Source organism: Lampetra fluviatilis, chromosome 53 (genome assembly GCF_964198595.1).
Source record: "Lampetra fluviatilis chromosome 53, kcLamFluv1.1, whole genome shotgun sequence".
Classification (NCBI taxonomy): Eukaryota; Metazoa; Chordata; class Hyperoartia; order Petromyzontiformes; family Petromyzontidae; genus Lampetra; species Lampetra fluviatilis.
The window spans coordinates 5,055,304-5,079,157 of record NC_136327.1 but is presented as its reverse complement, the minus strand read 5'-3'; the positions used below and the strand labels follow the sequence as shown (position 1 = coordinate 5,079,157).

At 47.0% G+C, this 23,854-nt stretch overlaps 1 protein-coding gene across 1 annotated transcript in view; it reads right to left on the bottom strand.

The window, feature by feature from the left end:
* Positions 1-2,770: 2,770 nt before the first annotated feature.
* The window catches only part of PIK3C3 (phosphatidylinositol 3-kinase catalytic subunit type 3), a 63,193-nt gene continuing 42,109 nt past the window's right edge, over positions 2,771-23,854 (bottom strand). The window contains exons 12-25 of the mRNA XM_078879271.1: positions 21,787-21,874; positions 20,929-20,996; positions 19,578-19,683; positions 15,725-15,841; positions 13,392-13,529; positions 12,044-12,172; positions 11,667-11,736; positions 11,124-11,188; positions 8,724-8,808; positions 8,353-8,427; positions 7,726-7,894; positions 7,240-7,330; positions 6,386-6,511; positions 2,771-5,257 (exon numbers count right to left, since the gene is read on the bottom strand). Coding sequence (XP_078735397.1) covers positions 5,243-5,257; positions 6,386-6,511; positions 7,240-7,330; positions 7,726-7,894; positions 8,353-8,427; positions 8,724-8,808; positions 11,124-11,188; positions 11,667-11,736; positions 12,044-12,172; positions 13,392-13,529; positions 15,725-15,841; positions 19,578-19,683; positions 20,929-20,996; positions 21,787-21,874 — 1,342 coding nt within the window. The 3' untranslated portion in view covers positions 2,771-5,242. The remainder of the gene's footprint in view (positions 5,258-6,385; positions 6,512-7,239; positions 7,331-7,725; positions 7,895-8,352; positions 8,428-8,723; positions 8,809-11,123; positions 11,189-11,666; positions 11,737-12,043; positions 12,173-13,391; positions 13,530-15,724; positions 15,842-19,577; positions 19,684-20,928; positions 20,997-21,786; positions 21,875-23,854) is intronic.

Below are 23,854 nucleotides of genomic sequence, written 5' to 3'. Positions count from 1 at the left end.
GTGAAAGTTCAACATAGATAGTACACTATACATTACACACACACTACACTATTACACACTACACCACTGTACTACATTTAGAGCTAATTTCCTTAGAAATGCTTTTTGTGTTTAGTTTGTTGTCCTTCACCCTCGTACGGTGGTGCGAAATAAGTTAAACGTACAGTACATTCAAGCGGAGGCTTTATTTTCCAAATATTTTCGAGTTATCCAAATTACGACAAATAATCGAACCGATAATACTCGGTAGGGTGAGCGACTATTTAAAATAATCACATAAGTCCAGCTCTACGGCAGATTGGCAGAATTTTTTTTCTACTGATGGGGACGGGGGGAGGGAGTGGATTTTTGTTACATCGAAATATTTTTATTTTCTAAAAGAAAACAGACTAACGAATTGACGTTCTTACATGCCACTATTTGATATAAACGTTACACACCCCCCCTCCTCCAAGACAATGTAAGGAATGAAGATTGGGGATACAGATATATATTGTAATGTAATGCCCGAACGGGATATATAATCAGCATTCCTCTGCGAGAGAAACTACAAATAAAGACCACAAACGCAAGGGCACTTCAATGGCAGCGAACATCAGAGGGCAGCAACATTCATGTGGTCAGGAGTCAAAATAAAGGAGGTAATGTGTAATAATGAAACCACAGTTACAGATTGCCGTCAGACTGGACATATGCATTTCCTTGCGAGCGGTGCGGCTCTGGATTGAACACAGATGGCAGACGGCTGGAGGCACCACGGGGCCAAGGGAAGGCGCCCGGAGGGGGAGAGTTTAAGGAGCCGCGGAGGCTCTAAATGAGCGTGTCGACAGTGGGATGATGATGATGACTTGGTCGCACAGAACCGTGTCCACCACTTTCACAGCTTATTACCATGCCCCCCCCCCCTCATAATCCTACTTCGGTAAGAATTTAGCGGTCGTAAAGCGCTTTGTGGGTGGAAATTCGTTGCGGAGTTTTTTTTTGTACACGAACGCTTCTGCGGAGAATACTTCAACAGTAAACTCGCGTCATTTTTTTTTCTTTATGGGTAATTCTAAAATAAAAAGTCGATGTTCTTGGGCTTCTATAAATAGTCAAGTTAAATCGATCGGCGGCGGATCGTGTGCGAGTGCGGAAAAGTGTGGGTACTCCTACTCTACGATGTCTGGCGAGTGTGGAAGAGTAGGCCAACTACCCTCTAGAGCTCCCTCTAGTGTGGAGGCCCTTCTGCCAGCGGTGGCATGGACAAGCAATTTCAGGGCTACACCTTGACAATAACACCAGCGTAACGCTAAGCCGGCCGATATATAAATGTTTTAAACTGGAAAACTAAAAGCAGAAATTACTGAAACGCAGCGTGCGCGCGTGCGTCAAAACAAAGCCAGTCGATCTACTTATCCCCCCCTCCTTCCAAAAAACCCACGATCATCACGCACATGTGGCGAGAGAAATACCGACACGACTCAGTCGAGGCTGGAGAGAGATAGAGGAGACCCTCTCAGGCTTACACGTTGCGCGTCGGAGCAGACTTGCAACGTGTCACATGAAGCCCCGTGCCATCACATATATAACAATATGACAATAGCCGACAACGCAGATTGAGAGTCGGCGGACCATGAAATATACATCGGCCCTCGATTTGAAATTTCAAAGGTGACCCTGGGCGCCGGTCCATTTAGGCAACAACGAATGACAGTCGCCTGCAGACGACTGACACAAACGGTAACGCAAGAGCTTTGACTTGCATACAACGTAAGAAACGCACAAGCTAGATACGTGCGCCAGTACTCACTCGCATCTTGTCCCCCGATAGGTGTCACGCAGCAGCACAGTGCCCAGAGAAACACACGCCAACACCACGCCACGTTGTGTGGCATCATCCCCTCCCCCCCCAAAAAAAATAAAAACGGTCTTAAGAATTGCTCGCAAAGAGTGATTATTGTGCGAAGATAAAATTACAACGGTTAAACGCGAGGCGTTATAAGAAGGGCGCAGAACAGGAGAGTTGGTAAAGTCATCGCCAAAAACCCTCCTCCGCCCACCCCAAGCACTTTACGATAATAAAGGAATAATTACCTCCCCACCCCATATGAAATCGCAGGTTAAATTTTAGCTACTCGTTTGCACATGTTATGCGCACGCGCATTTATGGCACAAGTTGACAGTAGCCATTATTTTATTGCGGCCCAAGTACCGCAGCTATTGGCAAAAGTCCACTGGGTCAGGGCAAAGGTATTTGTATTTTATTAGCGCAGTTGGTAAGACATCTAATTTAGTGGCATGTACTTACAACTACCAACTTTGTTCTCACTTGAGTTTTTTTTAACCACTCAATTAAGAAGTTCCTTTTTTTCCCCCCTTTCTGGGCCAGCTGTATTCAACGCCTTTAAAATAGCCGGCTTCGAGAATATGAAGAAATTCTCACGGGTGGATATTTTTTTAACAACCGCATTAGGCGAGTTTCCGCAGGCCCCGCGTGAACCAATTGGTTCGCGCTACGCGACTCAAAAAGTAACAAAGAAAAAAAAAAGTCTCAACGGAGCTGAGACAAACACTTTAAAACCAAGCAAGCAAGCAAGCGAGAAGACGAAGAATCAAGAGACAAGGAGGCAGTAAAAACCGCCTGTTCAAACGGAACCTGCCATGGAAACACGTTGGATCGCCGCTACTTTGGAGACGGCACAATAAAACACGAAGTTTTTATCGCAGGGGGCAGAGTCTCCCCCCCCCCCCCCCCACAGAGGCGAAGAAAAGGCACAACCAATTTGAATGTTTGCGTACCTTGCTAGGACACCGTGTTCACAATGACAGCATTGCTTAAGCGGCATCAAGGCCCTTTATTGATGCTGGACAAATAAGGATGTAACTTACACACGCGCAAGCACGCACGCGCACACATGTGGCAGATGTCAGCTGTGGGATGACCTTGCTGGAAATTACGAATTAAATTATGCTTCATAATTCAATTATGTTGGACCTATTTAGTGATTAGCAGATCTCAAATTCGCAATCTGAATGATGAAATCGTTATATGAAAGCGTTCACATAGCTGTACAGTATTTATATTTTAAAACCACGTAATATGTAAGTTAACTTGAGCAAAATGTCGATTTCCGCTTGCTGAAAATACGATGTCCACCGACATGAAGGTTGCAGGGTGGGTCCCGTTCACCTACAAATCTCGGAACACACAAGCGACTCAACATTATAATTTTTTAGAGGCAAAGCGCCGCTGTTTGTAAAGACATTGTACTCACCACAGATAACTGTTGCAACACGACCGCACTTTTCACAACTGGTGCTAAACTACGCCACTCGCCCTCCCGCATTGCCTTGTAGGAGCGCCTCGATACCGGTAGTTTTAATATTTTTTTTTCTCTTCGTTTTCATGACGTACACGTACGCATACGTATGTCATCGGAACGGGAAAGGGTTCAAAGGAGTGACCCTCCATTTGCTCGCTCATGCCACTGCTGGCAGAAGCGCTAGATGAATCTCCAGAGGGCTACCCCCCACCCCCCGCTGTCAAAGAGTATTTTTGGCCTACTCTACCACGCTGGCCAGACGTCGCAGATTATCACGGTTGGCGATGTACGGTACGAAAGAAGTTCAAAGAGATGGGGAGTATCCACGCTTTACCCCACCACACGCGCCCCGTGGATCGACTAACTGTGGTTGCACCCATTAACACTGCCGGGTGGACGGAGGCAGTGGAGGGATTTAAGAAGCTTGCCCCGTCATTTCAACTGCCAAGCCGGGAGATGGAACCGAACCAGTGGACCTTTGGATTTCAAGTCCAGAGCGTGAACCATTGCAACCGCAGTAGCGTCTTATTGATGCAAAATATAAAAGAGCCACTCCAGATAATTACTAACGACTTTCCCCCCGATGTCTGGAACACACGCAAACCATTCTTTACGGGCATGCGCACTGTTTACCACTGTAGTCCAGCCGCGGTAACAATTGCACTCGATGTGGCAATGTGTCATTTAAACGCTACATAATGACAAGTTTGGCCACGTGTAATCTCTGATAAAGATAATACTATGTTTACATGAAATTAACTAAAACTAAGATTTTAATACTTCACGTTAACTATGCTGTTTTTAATAAGTGGTTGCCAAACACCCGCGGGACGTACACATTAGAACACCATTCCAGTGGCCGGCACCATGGGGACCTCAACTAATGCCAGAATTTTTTTTTGCAAATGCATTTCGCTGAGCTGACAAAAAGTTCCCGTCGCATTGAGCAGTGATCTTAAAACACTGAAGAACTTGGCCACGGGGAGGTCACATGGGTGGGGGTGAGGGGGCACGGGGGTTGGGTGAGGGCAGCTGCTACCCCTAAAGTACGGTAAGTCTTCGCTTAACGCGTCACATTCACGCAACGCGTTTTCTCCATAACGTGGCTCTTCCATAAGGGATCACTTTTCGCACAACTCGGAAAGCGCCCGCTGTTGTAACGCAGAAAGCGCACCGTTATAATAAGGAACACGCCGTTGTGATCATACGGAATGTGCACCGTTACAACGCAGTTTCTGAGCGGTCGACGACGAACTTTCTTGAGCGGTGCGGCCGAGGGGTACAGTGATACAGTACGCGGAATCATACAGTAACGCGGCGGCGTACCCTCAGTTATTCGTCCTGCCGTCGTACGTCGCTATCTCGCCAAACTCTACCATGACATTGTTCATGGAGAAATAGTTTTCGCTGAATGCATTTTTCGTTTAATGCAGCACTTTTCAGGAATGCATCTAGTGCATTAAAACGAGGACTTAAGTGGTGATGATAAAATCAATATGCAAAGTAAATAAAGATGCATGAGCTGAGTTTCCTGCGTGCTGGCCACTGGAACGGTATTCCAATGTCGACCTCCAGAGCGCGTCGGTGACGACTATATGAATAACTTGAGAGTACCTATCGTAGATACGGGAGTTAATTCAAACACTCTTGAACATAAAAAATGACAATATAAAAACAAACAACGAATGGCAAATGTACAGCGAGTCATCGGATGCAATTCCTGCCAGTTTAACATGCTAACTTTCAAACCATTTTCCCAGCGTGGAAAAATTGTAGAGCAATTTCACGCTCCCGTGGGTCCGAGTGGCATGGCTTGGAGTAAATTAAAGCGAACCGGCGAAGTACTTTTTAAATCAGCAAGGGGTGTGATTATTAAATTGGCCTGGAAATGCAGCGTGGATGTGTCCCGCGAAGACAGCGTTGTTCCAGGTAACGTTTTACCTCCGCCAATACTGCGAAAAAGTTAAAGGAGATAAAGACAAGGAATTAGCGGACACTGGGTTTTCGTAATTAATGTCACATACAGCTGCTACTGCGGATTAACAATCCAAGTGACATTGTGATCGTCAACACAGCTACTGCAACAACAAAAACCTAACTGTTAAACGATTTTTATTTTACACCATTGGAACCTCATTTGCCAGTAAAAAATATAATTGGTTTTTTACCCTTCTATCTGGCAACAAAACTGACACTTTTTTTTACAAGGAGTCATGTTTGCATAGACCACAATACCTGCAGCCATAATGCAAACAAAACACATAACTATGATAATATATGCACTGTCCTTGAAGTTGATTGGTCCACACCCAAGACAGCTTTCCTTAGAACCTAGTCTCACATGGGTTGGACCAGATGACGCCAAAAGGCGCACAACTCAAAGACAATGCACCATCAGAGTATGAGAGCTCGGGGTAAGCATTTACACCATTGGAACCTCATTTGCCAGTAAAAAATATGATAATTGGTTTTTTACCCTTCTATCTGGCAACAAAACTGATTGGTGTGGACCAATCAACTTCAAGGACAGTGCATATATTATCATAGTTATGTTTTTTGTTTGCATTATGGCTGCAGGTATTGTGGTCTATGCAAACATGACTCCTTGTAAAAAAAGGTGTCAGTTTTGTTGCCAGATAGAAGGGTATGAAACAAATTATCGATTTTTATTTTACCAAATAAGGCCCCACTGAGCTTTTGTCTCTTTTTCAGAAGTGACCTGGCCACAAATGATAGCTCAACGAAGTGGCTTATCACGTGGAAATTTATAGCAGCCACATTATCTCAATGCATTTCTCTAAATGTGGATGGAAAAACCAGAGGATCCGGTGAGAATCCACTTGACCATGGGAACAGCATGCAAACCCCAAAGCTACAGATGTCAGGGTCAAGATCAAACCCATGACCTCCTGTATTCCAGGCGAGATGGTTAACATCTCGCCACCGCAGCGCCCCTGGAGTGTTTGCCAGGGTGGACGTGAGCCCACAGTGGGGGGGGGGGGGGGTGTCGGTGGGGGAGGGACGGGTGGGGGGGTTGCGGGACGATGGGGGATTGGGGGTGGGGCGGGGTGGGTTCTCACCTGAGCAAACTTGTGAATTTGCTCGACAACAGCAGCAAACAGAGCCCCAACACTCTCGTCGATCAGACTCTGCATGTAGTGGACGGCCTCCTCGTCAGAGAGGTCCAGACGGAACTTGTCTTGCACCTGCACGCACGAGCGCCACACGTAGTCACGCCAAGGGGCAGATTGGTGTGATATTTTTTTACTTTCCCATCACCAAAATTGAGTTAAGACGATTGCCGACCACACAGAAGAACGTCCCGGTTTTGATCCATCTCACAAACAGCCACCTGTGTTGAACCGTATCAGAACATCGCACAAATTAGGAATGGGCCACGGAGCGACCGCCGGTCAGCAGTCTCACACCGCATACCGACATAGCACGCCACTGCTTCTGTACGACGTCGTGAGATGCAGTCGCATTTTAGAAGTGGGTGGGCTATGTAGCTCTTTTTCAGAAGCGACCCGGCCACAAATGATAGCTCAACGAAGTGGCTTAGAACAGCGAGATACTCTAAACGCATGGCGATTCTAAATGTGGAGGGAAAAACCGGATGACCCGGAGAAAAATCCACGCGACCACAGGAAGACACACGCAAAATCCAAATATACAGCAGCAGGCGTCAGGGTCGGAATCGAACCCACGACCTTCTGTACACCACGCGATGTAATTAACATCTCTTAGCCACCGTAATGATGATGAGAGAGGCATGCAAACTCCAAATATACAGCAGGCGTCAGGGTTGGGATCGAACCCACGACCTGTATACCGAACGAGGTAGTTAACGTTTCCTCGCGACCGTGGCGCCCTGGTTCGTGTTGTGTTGCGCGACCGACGTGCGGAGCTCTCGGCGGCACGTCGGTCACCTCACCTTCTTCACGGTCTTGTCGGGCTCCAGGGCGATGTCGGGGATGTTGGCGTCCACCATGAGCGTGAAGAGGTTCAGAATCAAGTTTGCGTACCTGCGCGACAAACAACACCGCAGCGGAGGGGCATGAAACATTCACTTTTCCGCAACGTAGAGATCTGTTAAAATGTGAAAAAAAAAGCAAAGCAGGAAACTGATTGTGTTTCGTTTGTTGTCCTTCCACCTCGGCCCCACCTCTGATGAGCATGGTTGGCTGCGGAAGGTGCGAAAGAAGTTACACTTACGTACATACGAATGGGCTACATTTGGTCTTCCTGGAAAACAACATTTTGTCAAGGATTCAGGTTGATTCCGGGGCACTCCACCCCTGAATGTACTTGGTACGGAGGGGGGGGGGGGGTTGATGATGATGACACTGCACGGTGTTTGGTAGGGGGGCAGGGCAGGGGGGGGGGCAGCAGGTGGGGGATGACTGTGGGAACGGCGTACCTGCGCAGGTGCAGGAAAGCCGTGTAGCACTGCTTGCGAAACTCCTGGTACTGCTCGCTCTGCATGCCTCCCATTCCCTCCACCATCTCCTTGCTGAGCTTCATCGGGGGCGGCAGCGGCTTGGGGTCGCGGCCCAGGATGTAGCCGAAGTCGATGTGAAAAAGCTTTCCTGCACGCGCGACGCACGCACGGCTCCGATGAGCCCGTTGCTTTGGGCCCCGGGTGGGCTCCCATCAATCAACGAAGCAAGCTCTTTCAACTCCTGACAACGCACGATGATGCTGCGCCATCAGCGCCATCGGCTGTATTTACAAAGAGGATTTGACTTGACTGGTAAAATGAAAAAAATGGTTAAGTTTGGTTTAGGATGGAGCTTGGATCACGAGGGATCAGAGTGAGCGTGCGAGCAGAGCAAATGCGCCGAAGTGCAATTTGTAATGCGGCTGCTGCCACCGCTGATTAGATTTAAATGCCCTAATGGTATCGAGTATGGAACACGTTGGGGATTATTTTTTGGGGCGGACATTTTGCCACTTGAGCGTGAAAATGACAGGTAGTGGGTGACTTTGTGACTGAATGTCAACGTTGGAATCAAATATTTCAAGGTTTCAACAGAGTTTACATTACCTGTTTTGGTGAGTAGCAAATTATCCAGGTGTCTGTCGCCAACGCCAAGTATGTAAGTTATGACACAATAGCCAGCTGTCGAGGGAAGAACAAACGTCGTAAAATACCCCATTAACACAACGTTCACTTGGTACGATGATTCACTTTTATACGTAACAAGCTGTTCTATGAACGAGTTTGAAAGGTTTCCTAAAGTATAACCCTACAAAAAAACTATCCTAAATAAAACTGAAAATGTGCCACTATGGCTGTCAGCAATGACACGGATGACTTCCAGTGGCCGTCGACACGGCAACAAAAGGCATTTCACAGAAACAGAAAAAAAGTGGCCTTCCCACGCGCTTTGGTTGAATGCAAGAGCAAGAACCTACCGCAGCTCTTCACGTACGTATCCATCACTTCGGCACTGATCCCGTAAGGGCCCTTCTCACTCGGAGCGTGCTTCCTGAAGAAATTCTGCAGGGGAGTCAACGTGGGGGGGTTGCGGGTGGGTGGGAGGGAGTGTAAAGGAACGAACGTGAGCGATCGAGGTGCTAGTACTATTGCGCAGATTTTCACGGCTGCGCCGTATAGGTACCCCTGTGCGTTTGCGTAGCACGTGTCGCTCGGCACGATGTCCGACGTTTCGGTTCGAAACGCCGAACAACACGCGGCGCGACTCGAAAAAAGCACTGGAGACCGATGGGGGCTTCTGTCCCTTTGGCGAACAAGAAGACTGTACAGCAATAATTTGCGAGTTCAAGCCTCAGGGTTTGTGCTTACCCTCGTGCCCCTCTTTAGGGCACAATTTACGACCAGGCATATGCTTCGGGTCACTTTGGAGCACGCCTGAAAATGGATATCAACCTACGCTTTTAATGACAAAATGGCCGCAGTTAGAAATTAATAAAAAAGAAACCTCGGTAATCATAATTAAAGCAAAAAAAATGCGGCGCAATTCAATAAGCGCTCTCCAGCGGACACGTCGATGCAAGTCGTAGCCACCGTAAATGCGTCCTTATGCAGTTCAGGTGGTTCGGGCACCTGGTAAAGATGCCTCCCAATAGACTCACCCTGGAACTCTACCGGGCACGTCCCACTGGGCAAAGACCCCAGGGGGCCGATCCAGGACAAGCTGGTGAGACTACGGCGCTCGGGAAGAGCTGAAGTCTGTGTATACTAGTGTAGTGTACAGTATAGTGTAGTATATAGTAGTGTAGTATATAGTAGTGTAGTGTATAGTGGTGTATAGTGTAGTGTATAGTGGTGTAGTGTATAGTGGTGTAGTATATAGTAGTGTAGTGTATAGTAGTGTGTAGTAGTGTATAGTGTAGTAGAGCTAGAGTCTGTCGCCAGGGAAAGGGAGGTCTGGACTACCCTACTCAACACGCTGCTCCAGCGACCCTCACCAGGACAAGCTGATTGAGAAACGAACAAACAAGCATTCCTTAGTTGAAACTGTAACTAATGAACAGCTCTACGTCAAAGCGATGCATATGAATTGCTCACTTAATTGCCCACTGAGTGCAACATCTGGGGCTCTACAAAAAACATCGGTCGCAGCGATTGACAGCAACGTTCTGTCGAAAACACCGCTGCGCGCGGCATTCTGATACGTTCCTGCTTAAGCGCAGTGGCTCTCAACCTTTTCAGTATGGCGGCACAGCCCCCCAATCCAGACAACTCGTCCCTGTGCCCCCCATCCCACCCTCCGCTACCCTCTCAAGCCCCCCACTGATGTCATTTAAACATTTTCGATCTTGGAGGGGGTGGGCATTCTCTTTTGGCGCGTTCCAAAATTTGGTTACCGCTCTGTTGCTTGTCCTGACCACTGGCCATCACCCATCCCTTCGGGCAACGTGGTCCTCCTACCCGAAGCCCACTTATTTTTCTTCCTAAGTTTAACTCTTTTTTTTTTTTACAACGTAAGTTCCACTGAGCTGAAGAGCTCTTTATCAGAAGCGACCTGGCCACAAATGATAGCTCGTCCAAGTGGGTTATCATCACGTGGAAATCTATAGCAGACAAATTAACCATATGGCGGGAACCCCAGGGTCCCGAATAAACGGAAGTCAAAATGGTAATTAATTTATTTTTGGCGACTCCGTCCCACCGCGCACATAAACGCCGCGACCCACCGGGCGCGGATTATTCTGTTGTCATGTCGTAGTCGTTGTCATGCCGTAGTCACAAACTTTTATTAGCACATCGTGTAGAGCTCGTCGAGACAGACATAAAATGATGTCGCAACGCAGTTTATGCGAGAGCCGGGGGGCTAATGGGACCCCGGGGGTCCCGCCATAAGGTTAAAATACTCAAAACGCATGTTGATTCTAAATGTGGAGGGGAAAAACTGGACCACCCGGAGAAAATTCAGGCGACCACGGGCAGAGAGAGACATACAAACTCCAAATATACAGTAGTCGTCAGGGTCGGGATCGAACCCACGTCCTTTTGTATACCAGGCGAGGTAGTTAACATCTCCTAGCCACCGTGATGATGATGAGAGACACGCAAACTCCAAATACACAGCAGTCGTCAGAGTCAGGATCGAACCCACGTCCTTTTGTATACCAGGCGAGGTAGTTAACATCTCCTAGCTACGATGGCACCACTGTCTCAACACAGTGGCGCCCTTGAAAACTTGGGCTACCAAGCCCTTAATCGTAACTCCTCCTGGACGGTATCCACGCCGCAGCCTGCGCGCGACCCAGGAGGAGGGGTGGGGGGGGTGAAGGTACGCGCCGATTGGCACCACTCGATGCGAAACTACCTGGGTGCCGTGAACAAACCTGAATGCATCCTTCTGAAGCCAGGACCTCTGCCACTGCGACCGACTCCACGAACTGCATGAAACCTGCCCGGGGGAATGAAACGTCGGCAGAATCGGTGACGACACTCGCGAGGGCCCGGATAACGTTGGCGGTCACGAAGGCGGTGGCGCTTTTCACCTGTCGCTCGTTTTATATTTTCACTCGTTGCTCGTTTACGCGAGGAACGCTGCAATCGCGCCACGCACGTCGTATGTTTTCACAATTTGATACGGCAACACACGTTAGACAGCGCAGGCAAGTGCAGTAATTTTATATTTTGTACGCGGTACGTCTATGCTCCCGTGTCTACGCCCTCCGCGTTTGCAAATCCGCACGGAACGACCGGATAGGGGTCAAGCATCCCAGCCACGACCCGCTCGGTGTGGGGGAGGCCCTCATCCAGCAGTGGATTCACAGAAGGCTGTACGTGTAAAACGGAACACGATTCGTGGCGACGAGGTGTGTATACTGATGGCAGTTCAACAAGAGTTTTTAAGTGTTGCGATGCCGCTAAGCGTTTACCGTGTTTGGTGCTGCTGGCAAGAACCTTGTATGGCGTCAGCTTCAGGTCCAGGTTCTCTTTACGCAGGAGCTGTTGGCGACGCATGGGTGAAGATTGCATTGCCGTTACGCGCGTAACATCACACGGGGGAGGGAGTGAGGGAGGCTCAGAGAAGAGTGTAAAAGTGGAAAGGTGGCAGGGGGAAGAGAGGAGTGACAACAAAGGAAGAAAGTTAGGGTGAGCAAAGGAAGGAGGCGGTAACGAATGACGGGAAGAGAACAAGAGGGGGGGAAAGGGTGAGGGAGGGAAGGAGCAAAGGATAATAATTTCAAGGAAGCTGAGAAAGAAGGGAGGAAGATGAGGAGGTGAGGAACGGAAAGAGAACGGGGATGGGTACCTTGTCCATGAGAGAGATGATCTGCAGGATGAGCTGATCCTGCCGCAGGTCGTCTCCGTGCTTGAAGATCACGGGGTACTCGGCGCCATCGGTCGTGCGGAAGATGAGCTTGGCGGGCATCAGCGCGCTCTTCACGGGTGCCCGACGGGATGGGGAGGAGGGCACAGGTCACAAGATATTGGAACGTCATTTTCAGACGTTATGTACGTTGATTAACTGTGAATAACCCAACTAATAATAGACATCCATTGTAATTTATGGGACGGCATTAACCCCCGACCCTCTGGTATTCGCAGCTGAGTGGCTCAAAGTGATGACATCACATTTACCCGCCCCCTCTATTTAAGACTGAAATAGGTTTCAATCCACAATTCTAGGCTGTCGACTGATGAGGCTGGTTGTAATTACCGGCGAAACGTCATACTCGAATTGTGAATGTTGTGGGTTTACTCTCAAACACACCGGTGTGCTGAACTAGTAACTCATTTTATTTTATTATTTCCCTCCGAAAGAACCAAGAATATGAATCCCTGCAGTCACGAAAGCTTTAAATCGAAATTTAGTAACTCATTGGTATGTTTTGTTAACGTGACAAACCTTACTAGTAAACACACACGCGTCCATTTCAAAATATGAAAAAAAATCTAACAGCAATGTGGTCAATTAATCTACGGACCTACTTTGGATAAATTTGACTGCAAACACAATGTTCCAGTCAAAGCTGTTTACTTTGACACAAGGTAAACATTTGCATGGTGTATATAATTCGTGTAATTTTTTTGCTGGACAGTACGTTTTACTCCTGTCGATTCGCATGTTGCGTGCACAAATTAAATCCCCATCTTTGCGTTCCGCTTTGGGACGAAGCATTCAACTATGTTGACAACGGAGCTGTTAGATGTTTTCAGAAATGAATGGCTTAAAGAAATCAATAAACCATGCAGGGGTCCTTTGCAACACCACGTTCATTACGAAAGCACAAGGGTCTAAGGGCATAACGAGTGCCACGATGTGAACATGGCTACAGAAACAAAACGGGTGGCACCAGGCGCAAAAGTGCTCAAAGTTGTTCAACGGGAGTTCACTAAGAATGCCACGGCACGAGAAAAGCAACAAGGGGCTGTGTCAAGGCAGAAGGGGATACCCAGCCGACGACGAATTCACTGAGCGGAGATTGGAAAACATTTCTCTCTCTCAACACACACACTCACTCGAGGGTAGGTAGACGGAGAACAACCCAAAATTTTTCATTAAATTTTAATTCGCGCGCCGAGACATTTGTGGCCGAGTGAGAGCACCCGGAGGGGAACTGCCGTGCGGTCTCAGCGTGAGCTCCCCAGCGCCGCACCTTGAAGAGCGTGGCTTTCTCCGGGATGACGCCATTGGTTTTGACCTCCGGCTCCAGGGGTAGAGGGATGGGGTCAAAGGTGAGGAAGCTGCCCCTTCCGGCCTCGGCTTCGCCCAGCAGGGACTGCAGCCGCTCGATCTGAAGTCACGACGCAAACACGCGCACAATCGCACGCACACCCAAACACGCGCACACAAACATGTGTATGTAGGCATACACACACGCACACAGACACATGTGCACGCGCCACGCGAATGAACGCACGCACGGATAGTTTTCCTGCCCCCCCCCCCTTTTTTTTGCAAACGTAATTTGATACCGCGGAAGGATACGAAAAAAAAGTGAATGTTACATTTTGGAGCGACGCCTGTGCCCAATTCGCGATTTGAATGCCTTCAGCAGCCTTGTGAATAAGGATTTGCGAGCGTCGTTGGCAAGCGGCTACTAAGACCGACACGGCACATGAAAGGGGTGGTGTGGGCCAGCACCATGACCAGCGGTTGTGGCCTTTGTCTCCCCAGTGCCGATGCTTACACCTTGTACCAGGCATTCATCTCGCAGCCAACTCGACCTAGGAGATTCCCAATATGAGTAGAATTACCCTATGCCACTGAAACATATACGTGCACACGCAAACATGCACACATGTGCTTTTATTTCTCCAGTGCTGATGTTTATAGGCTGTACGAGGAACTTTTTGAAGGCTGAGTCAATCTAAGTGAGACTCACGAAAGTTTGAGGCACCACTTGCTACGAATGTTATCCATGACTGCGAATAACACCCAGGTTGCAGGATTCGTAATGTAGTGTGTGAATCAACACACCACCGCACGCACAGCTTTAACAGACTGTTCAGGCAAGTGCTGTTAGCGAACACCTATTCAAATCAGCACAGCGCACGAGGGGGTGGGTGGCCAGCGCTAAGCCCAGCTGCCTTTGTCTCCCCATAGGTGATGTTTACACATCGCACCAGTAACTTATCAAAGGCCGAGTCAAACAAGGAGAGGCCCAGGACCGGTTCAGATAATCGTTCCTGGTATATTCCGTGAATCGGAATCGAACTCGGGTCACCGGATTTGTAGTACAGTACGCTAACCACTGCGCCACCGCTCCCCACCACACATACAAACACATGCTTCTGATCATTGCCTTCTGCTCACCAAAGGATGCGTCTTGCTCCGATTGTCGATGAGTTAAAATTGTTTACTTATAAAATGTTTAACTTCTGTCTCGTTTAATTTAGAAATTAATTTGTGACATGTTGCACTCTCCCGCATGCATGTTTTTCAGGATCTGCTTTTCTATTTGCTTTTGCAACAAATGACTCCCTTGTAAAAGAGATGGACTCTCACCTGGTTATAAATATCTTATATGTGACATAAGACACACATATTAACAAAAACAAACTTCAATAACAAGACAAGGATTTCAAAGACGATAACGGTGCACATTATAGATCAGTTTAAACAAATTTAAGCTTGAAACACTTTTGATCGTTATTCTTAGAAATAGCTGTTATGGAGCAATTCCTAACGGGGATAAAATCCGAACCGGCGAGCCTCAGACACCAATCACTCGATTTTGAGAAGCAGCGCGCGTCGATCCCAGAAGAGTTTTTCTGACACCTTCGCGATTAAAAAAAGACGGAATTCGCTCTCGGGACCCTGCCCTCTGCTCCAAAGACAAAGATCACCGCCCCCCATCATTTAGCCTTCAAGAGACTGTTGGGGCTAGTGCTGTTAACGAGCACCTATGAAGGCCGGCAAGGCATCGGCCACACCTTGCGGTCAACGGCCATCTGGCCGCGCGGCTTTGCTAGCGCACGTGGTCGCTTCACGTGAGCGGTGACGACGATGACGGCGGCTACCAAGTGCGCCGGCGGTGCAACTGAACCGGGGCTACGGCGGCCCAGGCGGCTCAGGTGTCGCCCGGCTTGCTAAGAAGGAATTTGGAGAGGCGGGGAAGGATGGAAAAGTGTGATGTGTTTCCAGCCTCTTTACGAGACATCTGGCCAGCGCTGGAAGAGTAGGCGAAACATAGCATCTAGCGGCGCTCTTCGTAACTCCCTTTGAGTGGAGGCCTATTTGCCAGCAGTCACACGTGAGCAAGCAATTGCAGGGCTGCAGGTCTACCCCCCGCTCCCCCACCAGGATCCAAAAGGGTTTTTGGTGGCAGGTAGGGGTCTATCACTTGCTCCCAACAAGTACGCGAAGCCAAGGAGCTATGCCCCCCCATCTCCCCGCCATAGAATCATAATCTTTTTTTTATCCTTGAGAAATCCGATGAGCTATGAAGCTCTTTTCCACAAATGCCCCCCCGCGCCACGAGCAAACCTTCTTCTTGCGATTGCCGCTCTCGCGCTGCACGGCCTTCATGAGCTGCACCATGCGGTCCACGAACGTCTGCTGAGCGGCCAGCAGCGTACGCCGGGTGCGTGCGTCTTTCCCACCCTGTGGAACAACAACAACGACAGCACAGCGTTTTCGCCACCGCCAAGCGACATTCACAGCTGATCTTATTGGTTCTTTCAGTAAAGTCACGTAGAAGGGAAATGATAAAATAATAAAAATAAAATATAATAAAATAATTATCACGACGTTTCGGCCACAACGCTGTCTTCTCGACAGACCTATGCTTCACCTGAGGACGGCTGCTTGCGTTGTGGCCGAAACGTCGTGATAATTATTTTATTATGTTTTATTTTTATTATTTCCATTCTACGTGACTTTACCGAAAGAACCAAGAAGATGAATCCCTGCAGTCACGAAAGCTTAAAATCGAAAAATTCACAGTTGACTTTTTTGGTTTATTTGTTGACGCTTTCCAACCTAGGCCGAGGGGCGCTTGTTGACGCTTTATGCATTAGCGCTGTCTGTCGGTCTGTACGTACGTATGTAGCGGCGGAGAGAAATGTAGCGTTCATAATGATGATCTAGCGTGAATGAAACTTTAGCGTAAAGTTGCATTCCTATTTGGGAATCCCCCGATTGAAGACTGGCCACATTGATCAAAGGGTTGTTGCATAAATTGTGGCGACACCTGCAAAAGCACTCGAATGGACTCTTTGCAAACAGGCATGTGTATCTTGCGCCATTAGCTACCTGCCGTGTTTGTCATTATTTCTAAGACAAACACATGTTGAAAAGCATTACACAATTAATGCGAAAGCAACATTTTCCTAGTATTAAAATATGCTTGAAATGTATCAATAGAACGTTTGGAATGTGCGGGCGCGATCGAAAGGTGAAAATAAACTGGACGGGAGAAAAAAATAGTCATAAGGAAGTGGCTAGAATGGGTTCAGGATGAGATAAGTTTCATTGGAACAACTCTGGATAGGATAAAATATTCGAGTTAGGCATATTATTATCATCATCAGAAGGACGGTCTTGTGCTGAAGGAAGCTCTAGATCAGTGTTTCTTCACTAATTTTCAGAGAGGGGTCACTTTCGCCAATAAGACATCGGTGTGAGGGCCACCAAACCACCCTGCAAGGAGTCTTGTCATATTTGTGTATTGTCGGGGGCCACACATCAGGTGCCACCAGTGCCCCCACGAGCCTTGCAGTGAAGAGCACTGCTCCAGAAGGAAGTTGGGGTGAAGCGCAAGAGGTAGAAAACGAGAAGGCGCTGGGGGTGGTACGCACAGGAAGATGATAGAGGCACAATGTCGGAGAGTGTGGAGGGAACTGGAGAGCCATGAACCTGCCCTTCGGCATGGAAGAATGAATCGCAAAATACCAGGCCAAGCGAACCTGTGTCCAAAGTGCTGTATTAGAAATGTTAAAAGCTGAAGATTCAAATTCTGGTCAGGGGTTGGCTCAGCCCATCACTGCTCCAGGATTGATAAAATTGGTATCACATTGTGGGAAGGAAAATGTGGCCACACCCTATACAGAGAGATTGGCTTCTGTTACGGGAATAAGGAATTTCCATAAAAACCTGAGAATATGAATCATTGCAGTCACGAAAGCTTCAAATCTAGAATTTCCATAAATACCGAAGCCTGCACACAAAAGGATCGCGAATCCTTACAAAGGTCTCTCTCCCTACAAGTGTGTACGTCTTCTGTCACGATTAAAATTCTGAATGCGAGGGTGGCTTTTATTAATCTGCAACTGTTTGTACTCTGACTATCTCCAAAAATGTTATACACTTATTTTCTTTTGTCGAAAAATGTGTTGTTACTTGAGCACCATTGTCCCTGTGTGACAGCGAAGTTAAACACTCCTACCCTATGCGGACCTCAATTTCAGATGAGCCAGCAAACACTCTGCAGGTTTTTTTTAAAGCCTGCATATAGTCTTAAATCGATGGCAAATGATTGCGCGTATCGATCACAAGCAAATGCAATTGATTGCAGGCGCATCAACACAAATTCTGGCAATTCTAAAAAGATCCTGACGGATTATAGTTGAACCCAGAGTAATGGGACACAATCAAAGTGAACATGTGCAGACAATCGCACAAAGCCTGATTTTCCCTATCTCCAATTACCTTTTACCTCAATTGCACCAAATGTTTTCGAAGTCAAATAATAACGTTTGGGAAATATTACAATTGTCGAAACGTCGTGAGAATTTTATTGTTTTATTTTTATTATTTTATTATTTCCCTTCTACGTGACTTTACTGAAAGAACCAAGAATATGAATCCCTGCAGTCACGAAAGCTTTCAATCGAAATTGAACATTACAATTGTTTGGAGAATTTCGATTTTTCTTCTTTCAGATAAAGCAATGGGCCAGTATTTTTTTGATCGAAAAATAAAATATAAACCACCGTGTCAGTGTAGCTGAAAATGTAGAGGATGCACCGTCTACATTGAACTGTCAATGGCAATAAAGCATTTTGCTCAATCTCCCACCGCAAGACATTCCGTGAAGGTGCAACATTTCCTTCGTATATTCATGTGCTCCCAGAACAAGATGGAATTTACTCAAGATAGAGTTTTTTATGGGTTAATGTAACTATGTCGTACACCCACCTTGACCCGACACAGCCAATGAGTAAGGTTTGTCTCGTGAACAAAATGTGCCAATGTTTGACTAATTAAAGAATTAAAGCACCACCGCTTGTGTGTGTGTTAAGAGAGCAAACCCAAAATATTTACAACCAAGTATGACGTTTCGCTGGTGATTACAGCCAAGGTCATCAGGCGTTCTACTAGAAGTGTTGAAATTTACGTAAGAACAGTGCAGAGGTTATGTTCGTTATTGTCAACCATGGCGGTATCGTGTTCGTCGGGACAGATTGTGAAACTTTATTTCACTCTTATTAGTTCTACCTTGAGTTTCGCGTGTGGAAAATCCAGAAATAGATTTCAGCAATTGCCCTTTTTATCTCCCAATTTCACTCCCGCTATTTAATATTTGAATATTTATACAAAATGTGCACTTACTGCATTAGAATGCAAATTCAAACAAGTGGATTTATGCTCGTCATTTTTACACGCTTTTATTTAACTCACTGTTGTTGTTGTCGTCGTTGTTGTTGTCGTTTTCGTAACCTCAAATCTTGTAACTAAATTTGTACCCACTTCCCAATGTGGTATCGACTGCAAACTTGGTATACTTATGTCATACTGATGGCAATACTATATTCTATCATAAAAAAATTTATATATTTTAAACATTATTTTTTATGTTATGTTTCGGCTTGCGTCTAATTGTCCACGCTCAACTGACGTTGGCTGTGAATCACCACGGTCCCTTAGGTTATGGCATGCTTCGGAGCCACTTCCTGGAGTCGTGGAGTTCTGCCATTACTAGTACGGTACATTTCATTAAAGCGTGTTTTCAAAAACGTTTTTTTAAATGTTACGCTTTTTTTCTACAAAATATAGCCGGAGTGTCTCAAAACTCTTTTCAAGAGGGTCCTGCCAAGTTGTGCAAGCAGGGAGCGATGTTGCTATGTGCAGTCTCTGTAGGCGTGTGGGTGGGTTAAGTGCTGCCCCGCCCTATCACGTGGACCAGAAGTTACTTGAAAGTATCTCCTTAAAGGTTCACCAATATCCGTTTCCAAGAGCCATTCTCTAACAAGGGGGAAGGGTTGATGACGGGATTCTTCGTCTCGTGATGTGGTACCGAAGGCGCAAGCGGGAGGAGATTGGCGAAAGAAGCAAAAACAATTGTGAGACAGACAAAGAAAAGAGTGGCGGCCATTCCAACCCCCAAAATGGCTCTGACCTTCAGCAGGGCCTGGCTGAACCGGCGCATGACGCTGATGTACATGTCGTGCGTCTTCGGGTCTCTCTGTATTGTGTCCTGGTCCTCGCATTCCACAATCAGGTACCTGTGGGGCAGCCATGGTACATTATTAACCCACCGGGTTTGGGGGCAGCCACGTCGGTCAGAATCTTTATTTAGACTCCAGGAGGAGGAATCCGAGGAGCTATTAATGTATGTTTCAAAGATGTCCAGTAGGGGTGGGTCGGCAAGTTAGTCACGTGCAGAGGTCATCCAAGTCCAGGCTGGCACAACAAATCAATCCACCGGCTGGTTTGAGGAATATTATATTAATTGAACTGCTACCAAGAGCAAATCCAATGGGACCAATTGGTGAATTCAGAAGTTGTCGGGTGGCCCAGAGCTCACATCACGCCAGAGCACCGAGCCAGCACTACCGACATCCTGGATTCAAATCCAAGTTTGAGCCGCCTGTGATGAAATCGGGTCTCTCTCCCTGTGCAATCGTGGGAGACCCGCGATGGACCCATAAACTAGCTACACTTGAGAATAGGCTTTAACCACGGGTGGCTGACTGGAATTGAACCTGGGTTTTCTCAGTAGCTGTCGGCTCAAAGCTTCTGACTTGAAGACACCCGGCCACCACTACAAATGGAAATGTATTCCTCGCATGATTTGTTTCAATTGGACAACTTTAATTGAGGAAAAAACAAAACAAAAAGCAGGTTGAGGCCTCATCAATCAAACAATTAATCGCACCAGCTGGCTGCAGACATGTTTTATTGAATTTCTGCCGAGTGGAAATCCAATGGGGACAAACGAGTGACTTTATTTACGAAAAAAAACAAAATACATTCTGTGCAATATTTTTTAAACAATGCACAGCGTTGAAATAATTAAAGTCCTCTTTTCCACCACTCCCAGTTGTCTCATTAAAAAAAATCAATGTCCCAAAACAAATATACGTCGACCCCTCTAGAGGCTGTGTACAGGAACAGGTTATTTACACTGCGACTCGATTAACGAGCAGAAGCTCACAAGTACTGGAGGACTGCCAACAATCATCTCACTGGTACCCAGGAGCTCCAGTTAAGCCACTTCGCTTGGTGATAACCGCTTTAATTAACGGTCATTCTTATTCATTCCTTGAAAGAGCACTCGTGAACAGTCAACTTCTCCCAAACAGATGAGCCGCACACAAGTCACAAATGATTCTCTCTGCAGCGTCGAGTGAAAGGGATTTCAAGACGCCCGTTCCGCAGAGTTGACCATTGGCTGTGAATGTCCAGCCAGTGGCCCTCGCTGCAGAGGTCGACGAGCAGATGTGGCCACGTGTACCGCAGGTACTTACCAGTACAGGTAGTTGGCGAGCATGCCGTTTCTGCATGCCCGTGACACCAGAAAGGTGCAGAGATCACACTGGAAAAAAAAAAAAAATTTGTTCACAGTCAAAAAGTAAAAGTGTCATTGAGCAGTGCTCACTGCTGATGATAACCATGAGCCACAGATGCAAATGCTACATTTCTCTGGCCGGGAACGGTCAGTCCATAGAACAACCACATCACCAGCAGTAATGTCCACTAGCTGGCGCTCATGTTATGGACTGCAGAGGATTGGTCGAGAAAACTATGGCCAGGATTCGAATTCATCCATTCCATAATTGGGATCGTTACTGCTATATCAATGGCAGCCCAGAAATGATAATCACTGTGCGCTAATTATAACTGCGTGCCCGTTAATGTGAACGTGCTACAATATAACGTAACACTGTTTGCAAGTTTACGGCTTGTCACAAAGGCAGCCCCTATTTTTAGTTCGTTATGTCACGGGGCGCACGCTTGCTAATGCATTTTAGACTACCGCTAAATCGTACATGGATTTTACAGCAAAAACTCCCTTGTAAAGTCCATCTCCGACTGAGTGTTCACGACTTCTCCCTTGTGCCGAGCGAAGGCGCCCGGCGCGAAAGCCCTGTGTACGCGGAGGAATCCTTTATCAGCAAAATTTCAGCAGGCAAGGCGGTACTTTGCGACGATAAGCTTAGGAAACAAGCCGAGAGCGAGGGTAAGCAAGCTCCTTCTGGTTCACCTCCGTTACCCTAAAACAGCCGAGAAAATTGCGCGTTTCTTTTTTCCTTCGTAAAAATCTCCGAGCGTAAAATTGCTAAATTACAGCGGTGTTCAACATGGCTAACACAGCCGGGGCACACCTCCAGGTTTTCATTGTCAGGCGCGTCTTTGCTTTTCGTCGATGACAGCGAAGAGCCGGAAGGCGGCTGGCCCGCAGCGGGCTGTGAACTGCGAGCCACACGCAGAGCGAAGACGACGTCAGCGCGGGGGAAGAAGCGAGAAAACACAAGTGTCGATTTAAAGCTTTCGTGACTGCAGGGATTCATCTTCTCGGTTCTTTCGGTAAAGTCACGTAGAAGGGAAATAATACAATAATAAAAATAAAACATAATAAAATAATTCTCACGACGTTTCGGCCACAATGCAAGCAGCCGTCCTCAGGTGAAGAACAGGTCTGTCGGAAAGACAGCGTCTGAATGAGCACCACCAAGCTTGGCAGCGTATATTTAAGCTGGGTTAGAGGAGGAAGGGCACCTTGACAAAGGAATATACGCTGCCAAGCTTGGTGGTGTTCATTCAGACGCTGTCTCCCCGACAGATCTGGTCTTCACCTGAGGACGGCTGCTTGCGTTGTGGCCAAAACGTCGTGAGAGTTATTTTATTATTTTTATTTTTATCATTTTATTATTTCCCTTCTACGTGACTTTACCAAAAGAACCAAGAAGAAAAAAACATAAGTGCTTTAATTTGAACCAACACTGCCGGTGTGTCACTACGGTTTGATGAGAGAAAGGACACTGTTGACTTGACAATATGAAAGAGTGAAACCCACCCACCCACCCCCCTCAATGTAAACATGATAACATTTCAGACGCAATTGACTTGATTAAAGGAAAGGGGCTTTTGCTCTTTGATTTAACGCCTCAATATAAACATAATTAGAAATGCTTTTTTCTTCTCCAAACCAATGAAAGTGGGTCAACGCTCAGCTGGGTGCATCCAGAGATTTAATTTGGTTCTGCGTGCATAACTAGGTAAAGGTGCAGTCCTGCAATTGCTTGCTTACATTGCTGTGACAGAGGGCTTCCACTAGGGGAGCCCCTCTACATCAAAATTACAATATCCAGCTGTAAATACAATGTCCACCAAATCAAATAAGCCTCTTCCACTGATTAAAAGGATCAGCCCTGCATTGTATTCTTGCTCACACCACTGCTGGTCGAAGGGCCTCCAAGAGAGCAGACTCTTAAGAGTGTATGTGGCCTACTCTTCCACGTGGACCAGGTGCGGTTGGAAACGGTGGCCGTACCCACGCAGCACTGCCCCAACACACACGACCTGCTGATCGACTTGCCCTGGCGAACCCATTTACACCACCGGCTGTACAGAGGCGGAGGGCTTTGAGAAACTCGCCCCCCCCCCCCCCCCCCCATCGTTTCAAGTGCCGCACCAGGAGATGGAATCGAACCCGCCCACCTCCAGATTGCAAGTTCAGCTGTGCTGCTAACCACTACACCGCGGCCCGCATGTGTACAGTGCCTTAAAAATTATGACAATCACGACGAGGCTAACGTCTCTGTCGCTCGATGCGTTAAATATTGCAACATTGAAAAAAATAAAACGCACATACACACAATTTGGTATTTAATGATTTATCAGAAAAATGTTGAGCCCTGCCGTGGAATCATCTCTGAAACGTTAAATAATGCACGTGTTCATTTACACCGCACTAAAGCATCGCAACAATGACTGTCTCGGCTGTTGCAATTATCTGGAGAGAGCGCTCTTAAGTGGGAGCGCGATTTATTGCTCAAATATCCATTCTAAATTAAAGCGGCGTTGAGAACTACTTAGGCATCGGCGCTTTAGGTTACACCAGCAGTTATTTACAAGCCTTTTGGAATAAACAGCATGCGGCACTTACAAGCTTACCGTTAGCCGGTGACAGTATGATGTGTGCGTGTGCCCACGGCAGTTCTTTAACACGCGCTACAAATCACAATGACGCTGATCTCCAAACTCCAAGGAAGGCTCACGTAACAAAAGTGTATATTTTTTATTCCTATAATTGTTGAAAATTCCCTTAATCGCGTCGATGCGTCGCAATGTACTAGATTTTAACGGTTACATCATTTAATATTGGCTTCTTACATTATGAAATCATGAATTTGGTCAATATGGGCAAAGCAAGCGATCCACGAGGCAACG